At 40.9% G+C, this 9,639-nt stretch overlaps 1 protein-coding gene across 1 annotated transcript; it reads left to right on the top strand.

Moving 5' to 3' along the window:
* Positions 1-2,658: 2,658 nt before the first annotated feature.
* On the top strand, positions 2,659-5,508 carry Rtp4 (receptor transporter protein 4). The gene is made up of 2 exons (XM_005330987.5): positions 2,659-3,017; positions 4,775-5,508. The coding sequence occupies exons 1-2, from the start codon at positions 2,848-2,850 to the stop codon at positions 5,304-5,306; spliced, it is 702 nt and encodes a 233-aa protein (XP_005331044.2). The 5' UTR covers positions 2,659-2,847; the 3' UTR covers positions 5,307-5,508.
* The last annotated feature ends 4,131 nt before the right edge of the window (positions 5,509-9,639 follow it).

Below are 9,639 nucleotides of genomic sequence, written 5' to 3' on the forward strand. Positions count from 1 at the left end.
GGAGATGAACCCATGGATTAGGCTAAGGCTCTCATAACCCAACCATTCATCTCTAAACCTTCTTGCCTTGTCTCACACATTAACTTTGGGGGACACCTAATATCCAAACCATAACACATGGATTTCATTCTTTGAACCTGTGAGGCAAGAACCCAGAGAAGAATCAATGAGGCCTGCAGCCATCACAGACCCTACCTGATAGCAGAAGCAAGGAACTGAGTCCTGTTCTCAGGCTTGTTTTATCACATGAGCAAAAAGAGGCTGGAAGGCAGGGCAGAGGCCAGGTCCTCCTTGCCCATTTCTCTATAGCCCAAACCCAGGGCTGGGATTTTTCCCCCGCTTAGCACAAGACTGATGTTCTTGACCTACAATGAGATGATCTGAGAATACCTGGGGCCAGGCAGAAAAGTCCGTGTTGGGACTGGCAGCACTGGGGTGAAAGAATTTAATTTTTTTAATCCTTCTGTTGGTGCCCTGCTGTCCTTGCACACCAGAGGCAGTGGTCTCTGCACCCTCAGCTAAGTTTCTGACTCCTTATCTTGTAACTGCAAAAATACTTGTACATACAGAATTTCTTCTGCTTATTTTTCCTCTGACTACAGATTGTATAATAATTCAGAAAGCCATTTAAAGGCCACATTGTGTTATAGAAAAATAGCATCTTGTTCTCAAGCTTATACCTACAGGTGGCCCAACAACGTATAGCTCATGTCTTAAAAGGGCCAGTAAAACAATACAAACAAAAACACACAGAGAGATGACCAGAGAGGATCCCCCAAAACCATGGCTGAAAGACAGGAACCTTTAAAACAGACAGACCAGATAGGGGAAAATTTCTCCAAATTCCTTATTCTCGCTTAACTGTGACTCCTATGACAGAGGTGCCACAGATGTTCCCATGAAGGAGAATTAGGTGTGTGGAATGAAGGGTCTCAGCGTGCATACTAGGGGACTTAACCAGATGGCCAACAGTGTCACAACTTACTGCATTCTTTTTTTTTTTTTTTTTTTCCTCAAAGCAGACCAAGATGGAGCAATCAGTATCTACGGGGTTTTGTTCACGACTAAAAGGCTCAGGGGTCACTCCAGGTAAACTAGGCTAACTGGGCTGCGCAAAATAACCACACAAGAGACACAAATACCTTAAGGGTCCACAGGGGGAGAGAGAGAGAGAGAGAGAGAGAGAGAGAGAGAGAGAGAGAGAGAGAGAGAGAGAGAGAATGTGATGACCCCTTTTATTGAGGGGAAGCTATTCAAATAAGGCAAGGGGTCAGGTTTCAAGGGGGCTGAGTCTATCTTCTTAATGTCTGCTGTCAGCAGGTTGACTGACATCTAGGTTGACCACAACCAAGGGCACAGTAAGAGAAGGGGACACACACAAGGCACTTCCATGGAACATTCTATCCTAAACAGGGTAAGGGGTAATATTACAAAGGAACAGGTGAGCATAGCTCCACCCATGGGGCTGTAGGAAGCCACGCCCAGGCATGAAGATACAGTCACTCAAATCCTAGAAGAGCATGGCAGTCTAGCAGCATGGGTGCCAGACGCCACATCTCCCAGCAGGGGAGTTAACTCAGTCACATGCTAGGTTGGTCTCCCACAAGTATCATTCAGGGGAGGAAGGCGGGATTTCCCCCAAAGCAAAGGGGTTTTCTGGTAGCTTCCCTCACTCTTTCTACTCACAGGAATTCTGCACAGAAGGGCAGTTGCTTGGAGTGCCAGACCTGAACAACAAAGCCAGAGCAGAAGCCACTTGTGAGTCCCATCTGGGTTGCCAAGCTTTTCTTCAAAACCAGGTCTTTGTCCATGATGCCAAGTCAATAAGAAGGATACAGTTTTGAGAAAAAAGAAAAGGAAAGTTTATTGCTTTGCTAGCATAGGAGAAACACAGGGGACTCCTGTCCCAAAGGCATGATTCTGCCCATCAAGGAGAACAGAAGATTTTTTGAAAATTCATTTATTCTAGGATTTTCCTTGAAGGTGAAGGGGGAGGGCAGTGATTCACTTGATAATTTGAGAGATAGCCATTTCTTGGATCTTCTTGAGCCATCCCTGAAGTCTAAATTATTTGGATTCTGTGGTGGATGTGTGCTGTAGGACATATAATTTGGCCTACGATGGGGAGAAAGGTAATCCTGTCTCCCTAGAGGTTAGGGAAGGGGAAAGGGAGAGGAGAAAAAAGATTTCCATTTAAAATAAGCCTCAGTGACAGAGCGGGACGAGCTATATTCAAAGCATGAGGTGGACCACTGTTCCATTTACTTGCTGTGTGGCCTTGGGCAAGGTATCCCAGCTGTCTGTGTGGCTCACCTGCAAAACAGGAAAATCTTCTCCTGGGGGACTGCAATGAGAACTTCTCAGGTACGTGAGAATAGTTTTGAACATAACCTCCCTCCACCTATTTTCTGGGGTAGGAACTGTTTTTTAGTTGCAAGTTCCTCCTTTATTCCAATGACAAAATTAGTTGCTTTGCCTTTTATAAAACTGAGAGAAAAATAAAATGAAAGCTGACTTGTATGTGCCACCAAAGTCTAGAACAGAGCCCTGTAGTCGGCTCTCTCTCAGCAAGGCCTCTTAACAAAGTAACGCAGTATGCTGCCCTCTGCTGCCCCCTGTCTTCAGAACAAAGAATTGTTCTGTGTTTTCAGTTCAAAATGCAAGGAAAAAAAAAAAAAACAGTCTGTGTTAGGAAAAGGAAACTGAAACTGAACCGAACGGGGGAAACAAACTGTGGTTTTGTTGTTTTTTTCTCCTTTCCCTTTCCCATTCTCTAACCTCTGGGAAGACAGGATTACCTTTCTCCCCATCCTAGGCCAAAACTGAAATCCTGTTCATTAAATCCTGATGCTCGGCAGGAGAATGTATTTGGATATCAGTACATGGGAGCAGAAGCTTCAAGAACTGATCCAGCAGGAGAAACCCTGGGCCAAATGGACCCTGAAGTTGGATGAGAACATTCAGCCGGGTGGCATGGCCCGAGGATGGAGGCAGTACATGCAGAGAGCATTTGGGAGGTAAGTGTGGTTTTGCTCAGCATTAGGCCTTCCTGAGCAGAGAGGCTCAGCTCAGCCTTGTGTTATCCCTTTGTGAGCTTGCTGAAACAATAAATGTGATCATGTTCTCCAAGCTTCTGTGGTTACGGTGCTCTTTAAGGTCTAACAGACTGTAAGACTCCATCTTGTTTAAATGCAGCAAGTTTCCTCTTTTACTAGGTTTCCTTCCCTAAATGTTTCTGGAAATCTTTGCAAAATGCCTCCAAGCTCTATAAATCTGTCCTCCTAGTCTCTCATTACTCATTTGTTGCAATCATCCCTAGATTCCTCTGCAGTCTTTCTCATCAGCCAGTCCTGACCGGCCTCCTAAGCTGCAGCAACTCTCTGTGCCCTGGCACTGGTTACTAGTCTGGGACCTGATCCCTGCTTTAACATTCTAACAATCTACTAATATCAAGCAGTCATTTTGAACATTACTAAACACCTGGGGATAACAGGAGATAATGATGCTGCAAAATCCAAATCTAAACCCTAGTCCAAGGAGTTTGTAATAACATCCCTCCCTGTTGGATATTCCCTCTTTAACCCCCAGCAAGCCTCCAGGTTTCAGGAACCAGTTTCCTTACCCATGTCAGTAGGGTGAGCATGACTGACCTGGACAATCAAGTCCTCTATATGACAACCAAGACCTCAGTTTACTTATCTTACCTATTACCCTGCTGTCTGCCTATCCCTTTCCTACTTCAGGCTTGCTCTGTGCCACTCCTTATGAGCCAGTAGCAGGACATGCACTCTCAGGCTTCCATATCCTTGTGAAAATGTTGTGCCTGATTGGCAGGCCCCTTTCCTCACTCTATCCCAACTCACCCTTCAAGGACATCCAAGGGGCTGAGCCTCCTTAAGGCCTTTGCTGGTCCTCCTGAGCAGAGGAAGTTTCTTCTTCTACATTCTTATAAGGTAATGGCTATGTATATATAATAAAAGTAATATATACTTTTAAATAATCTAATATTAAAAATATTATATAATCTATATATTCATTTTGACCTACAGAATCTGATTTTTTAAAACGAAGCCTCCTGTGGCTCTGAAGAACAGTTTTCAAGCCACCTGCCAGAGCGCACGTGCTGTTCTTCTGTTCTGCTTTGTAATTCAGTGAAGTGTCTCTCTCCACACCAGACTCACAATGTCCCTTATCATTTTGACACTAGATAATTGATTTGATAGTCATTTTTGAGATGGGAAAAGAAACCAACCAGCCTGCTTTTGGAAAATATCAATCAGCTTTTGAAAAGCATTTTGTATTTTATCAAGTATTTTCATATACATTGAACTACTACTGGAAAACATCCCTTTACCACTTACCCTGTTTGTCCTGAAGAGATTGTGGAGACCTTTTAGGACCTGGTTTCCTTATCTGGATATTGGGCTCAATAATACCTACTTCATAGGAATAATTAAGTAAAATGACATTGTAAGGCACTGATCACAGTACCTGCCTCAAAATTGGTACTTTATAAAAGTTTTCTGTCACCACAATGGGGAACAAATTTCACTGCCAGTGATAGTAATTCTTTTTCATTTGAGGCATCCAAAGATGTTTTTACTAGCAAAGAGGCAGATTTGGGGCAACACGTGAGCAGAATCTCAGATGAACACAGGAAAAACCTTTATCTAATTATGTGCTAAATAATTGAAAGGGATTTCAGATCAAGGCCATTTCCCCTCAGGTCAGCAATGCCAGTCGAGGACACACAGTTTCTTCCTTGTGTTTGCAGATTCTGTTGTTCCTCATGCCATCGAAGCTGGGCTTCTGCTCAAGTGAAGATCCTGTGCCACATGTCTACGCAGCACCGGATATACAATGGCCAAGTGCTTCTGCGGATTTTTGCTCAGAGGTGCCAGAAGTGTTCCTGGTCTCAATTTGAGAATCCTGAGTTCTCTTCAGATAGCACCATGAGAATTCTGAACAACCTGGCACAGTGTATTCTGCACAGCTACTATGGGCATAACTTGAGGAAGATGCCGGTTGCTCCAGTCGTGGGGTTGAATGGGCCCCATGACAGGAACAATTGTGAGGCGTGCACTCTGGGCATCTGTGTAAGGGGCTCACAGGTACCTATCAAAAAGCCAACCGAGTCTCCACCTTCTGGCCCAAACCCAGGATTCTTAATTTTGTATGGTAATGAGATTCCTGGTGACCCACCCTTAGAATTTACTTCAGATGACATTTTAAAGATTTTCTGTTTTGCACTATTTTTTATAGTATGGATAGTCATATGTGCTAAGCAAAATAAGTTGAACTGGTAGGTTTTCTTTGTTCTCTTGTCTTGATTCAATGTTAGTCAATAAAGTGGTGACCATTCTAATATGACAGAGGGTTTGCTTTGAGATCAAGCAGGGTTAACTGTGTAAAATAAGCACTGGTTTCCTGAACATACTCTGAAGATAAACTAAAACATGGTTACGCACATGATGGACCCAATAATAAATACGTATTGAATTAATGAAAGGTCTTCATTTATTCATTCATTCACTCACTCCTGGTATTAATACATATTGATCAAATCTTGACAAAACCTAATGGTTATGAGTGTTATCTGAAAGTTATTATGGTAGACTGAATGAAGCTCCCCTGTGAATGTCTATGTGTATTCCCCAGGACCTATACATGTGTTACTTTGAGGATCTTGAAGTAGGCAGATCATTTTGCATTATCAAAGGGATAATAACTAGAGTCCTACTTTCTCCCACAGGTGTCACCTCCTACAGTTTCCACCACCTCCCCATAGTCTATTCAACATGATGAATTAATCCTTTAATGAGTTTAGTGCCTTCATGATCTGGTCACTTCCTAAAAGCCCTACCTCTGTGCATCTCTGCATCCACTGGGGACCAAGTCTCTATCACATAAACCTTTTGGGGACATTTTGTATACAGACCATAACAGGAGGCATGTTCAAAGTTATGATCCTGTGATCCCATTATGCAAGGTTACCTCTTTCACTAACTTTTCATCTGTCCCCTCATTTCTGTGTGGCCATCACACTACCTTCTCTCTGTTACCATGTTTGAAACCACACTCATCTGCATGTTTGACTTTCCTGTCCTAATTCTCCCTAGTCACCCACGCCTATGGCCTTGGAGTCATGTTTAGCTTCTGGCACCAACCTTCATCGTATATTCTTGTATCAGGTTCCTCTCATCTCTTGCCTCTCATTTTCTCAGTTATCCCTTCTAACCACTTAATTCAGGATTACTGAATAACCAAGAGATTTGGGTTTTATCCCAGAGGTAGTTAGGAATCATTGTGAACATTTGTGGATCTGGGCTATTTGAGTAGAACCACATCGTGAAAACATTCTATTTCTGGGAAGGAATATAGAATAGAAATAGGACTATGTTTTGCAATAGGACACTGGCAAACAGATTGGAGCTGCTGAAGACAATGAATAATTTGAAGGAATTTGAAGACAGTCAACCAGAAGCCAAAGGCCAGAATATTGAATATAGAAGCCAGAAAATTCAAGGGTAAAAATATCTTTCCTTGACTTTCTGAATCTGGCTTATTTCACTTAGCATAACAGTCTTTAGTTCCAACTGTTTATCAACAAATGCCATTATTTTATTCTTCTTCATGATTGAGTAGAACTCCATGTGTGTGTGTGTGTGTGTGTGTGTGTGTGTGTGTGTGTGTGTATGTATGTATACTAAATTTTCTTTATCCATTCATTTTTTGGTGGGCATTTGGGCTATTGTGAATTATGCTATTATAAACATAGGTGTGCCTGTATCACTATAATATGCTGATTTTGGTTCTTTTGTGTAAATACCAAGGAATGGGATAGCTGGGTCTTATGGTGGTTCTTGAGTAGTCTTTTGAGAAATCTTCATACTGCTTTCCATAGTGGTTATATTGATTTGCAGTCCCATCAACATTGTATGAGTGTACATTTCCCCCAACATCCTCACCAGAATTTATTATTATTTGTATTTTTGGTGATTGTCATTCTAACTGGAGTGAGATAAAATCTCAGTGCAGTTTTGGTTTATGATTCCCCTGATTTCTAGGAATGTTCAAAATTTTTTTTCAGGGCTGGGAATGTGGCTCAAGCGGTAGCGTGCTCGCCTGGCATGCATGCGGCCCGGGTTCGATCCTCAGCACCACATACAAAACAAACATGTTGTGTCCGCCGATAACTAAAAAATAAATATTAAAGTTCTCTCTCTCTCTCTCTCCCTCTCTCACTCTCTCTTTAGAAAAAAATGATTTTTTTCATATATTTATTGGTCATTTGTATTTCTTCTTTTAAGAAATGTCTATTTCTGTTACCCAATTATTTATGTTGGGGCCCCCTTTTTTAGTGTTAAGTTTTTTGAATTCTTTATATATATTTTCAATATTAATCCCCCATTAAAGAAGTAGCTGGCAAAGATTTTCCTCCATTCTGTGAGCTCTGTCTTTACACTCTTGTTTCCTTTTTTTTAATGTAGAAGCTTTTAAATTTGATACAGTCCCATTTATTGATTCTTGGTTTTATTTCTTGAGCTTTAGGGGTCTTGTTAAGGAAATTGGTACCTGTGTCGATATGTTGGAGTGCTGATCCTATATTTTCTTCTAGCAGTTGCAGTGTTTCTGGTCTAATTCCTAGGTCTTTGATCTACTTTGAGTTGACTTTTGTGCAGGCAGGGTGAGAGAGAGGCATCTGGTTTCATTCTTCTACATATGGATGTCCAGTTTTCCCAGGACCATTTGTTAAAAAAGGCAGTCTTTTTCCCAACATAATAGTTTTGGCACCGGTGTCAAGTATCAGTTATTGATAAGGATTTCTCTCTACTTTTTCTATTCCATTGGTCTTCATGTTTGATTTTTACCATACTGTTTTTGTTGCTTTGGTTCTGTGATGCAATTTGAGATCAGGTATTGTGATGCCTCCAGCATCACTTTCCTTGCTCAATATTACTTTGGCTACTCTGGGTCCTTTGTTATTTCAAATGAATTTTAGAACTATTTTTTTTTTCATTCTGTGAAGAATGTCATCATGTTGCTGGAAAATGTATTGAATCTGATTGCTTTTGGTAATATAGCCATTTTGATAATAGTATTTAAGAACATGGGAGATCTTTCCATCTTCTAAGGTCATCTCCTTTCTTCAGTGTTTTGAGGATTTCATTGTAGAGGTCTTTCATCTCCTTGGTTAGATTTATTCCCAAAATATAATTTTTTTTCAAAATTATAGTTTTCCTGATTTCCTTATGAGTGGATTCTTTATTGGAGTGCAGGAAAAACTATTGGTTTTTGTATGTTGACCTTGTATCCTGATAATTTGCTGAATTTGTTTATCAACTCCAGAAGTTTTCTAGTATAGTTTTTTGGGGGGTCTTCTATATTTAGGATTATGTCATTAGCTAGCAGCTAATTTAAGAAGTCAGACTAAAAAAGTCAAGGATTGAATTTTTTTCTCTCATATGTGGAAGCTAGAGCAAAAAAAAAAAAGGGAAAAGAAGGGGTAGGGGGATCCTTTAGGAAATCAGCAGTGGAGTAGAGCAAAGGGATTGAAGGAGAAGGAGGAGGAATGGGGGAAAAACCTGCAGAGTGAAATCGACCATATTATGCTATGTATCCATATGAATATACCATGATGAATTCCACCTTTATCTATGTCTATAAAGCAACAATTAAATATAAATAAATAGATAGGTAAATAAATAAATGGAAGGCCAGTATAATAGCGGAAAGGGAACAGTGACAGGGAGGTGGGGAGGGAAAGAAGCAGTACTGGGGATTGAAATGGAGTAAATTATATTCCCTGCATTCATTATTATGTCAAAGTGAACCCCACTATTATGTATAATACACTAATAGAAACATCAAAAATCTCTTTCTCAGCCCACCCTCACAATACTCTCTGCCTTTATTCCTATTCCTCTCCCCAAACCACCCTACTGAATTACTGCATCTTCCTATTTTCATACCTTTTGGTTCTTTTGCAGAGAATACTGACCTGAACACCTGTCTGGAGACTTCTCTTGTCGCCTGGTTATGTTGTATAACCTGGTGCAAGCCATTATCCCTCCTAGGGCCTTAGTTTCTCCAACTTAAAAAAAAAATGGTTAAGGTAAAACATAGAGGATTGAACCCTTGCATTTACTTCTGATCTCTCTTGAAATCACACTGAGTGACAGTAAAAGGGAGAATAAAGGCAGCAGTTTACAAGGGCAAAGAGAATGGTTAGAAACTATAAAACGGATGGACTAAAGATAGGCAACTGAGAAGAGTAGAAGGTCTGGAATTTATGGTAAATATGGGAAAACCATAGCACAATTTCAGAAAGCCTACAAAACTGTAGTCAATCAGTAGCTTTGAAAGTAGATAATAGGAATGTTGAAGTAGGATTTTAATAGCCTTTATAACAAGTTTCTTTTCTTCTATTCTCATGTAACCTGGTGACTGCTTTTTACCCAATCCAAGAGGAGCAGAGCTTTATTCTCTGAAGACATTTATCACAGGGACTCTGAGCTCAGGAAATCCTCTGAGAGGGTGCCACCCAGCCTCTAAAAGACAGTGAGAGTCCATCTACAGAATCTTGAGACTTCCCATTAGCCACTGTTAAGCCTAGTTCCCCAGTCTTACACTCTACCT

Source organism: Ictidomys tridecemlineatus, chromosome 3 (assembly GCF_052094955.1).
Source record: "Ictidomys tridecemlineatus isolate mIctTri1 chromosome 3, mIctTri1.hap1, whole genome shotgun sequence".
Classification (NCBI taxonomy): Eukaryota; Metazoa; Chordata; class Mammalia; order Rodentia; family Sciuridae; genus Ictidomys; species Ictidomys tridecemlineatus.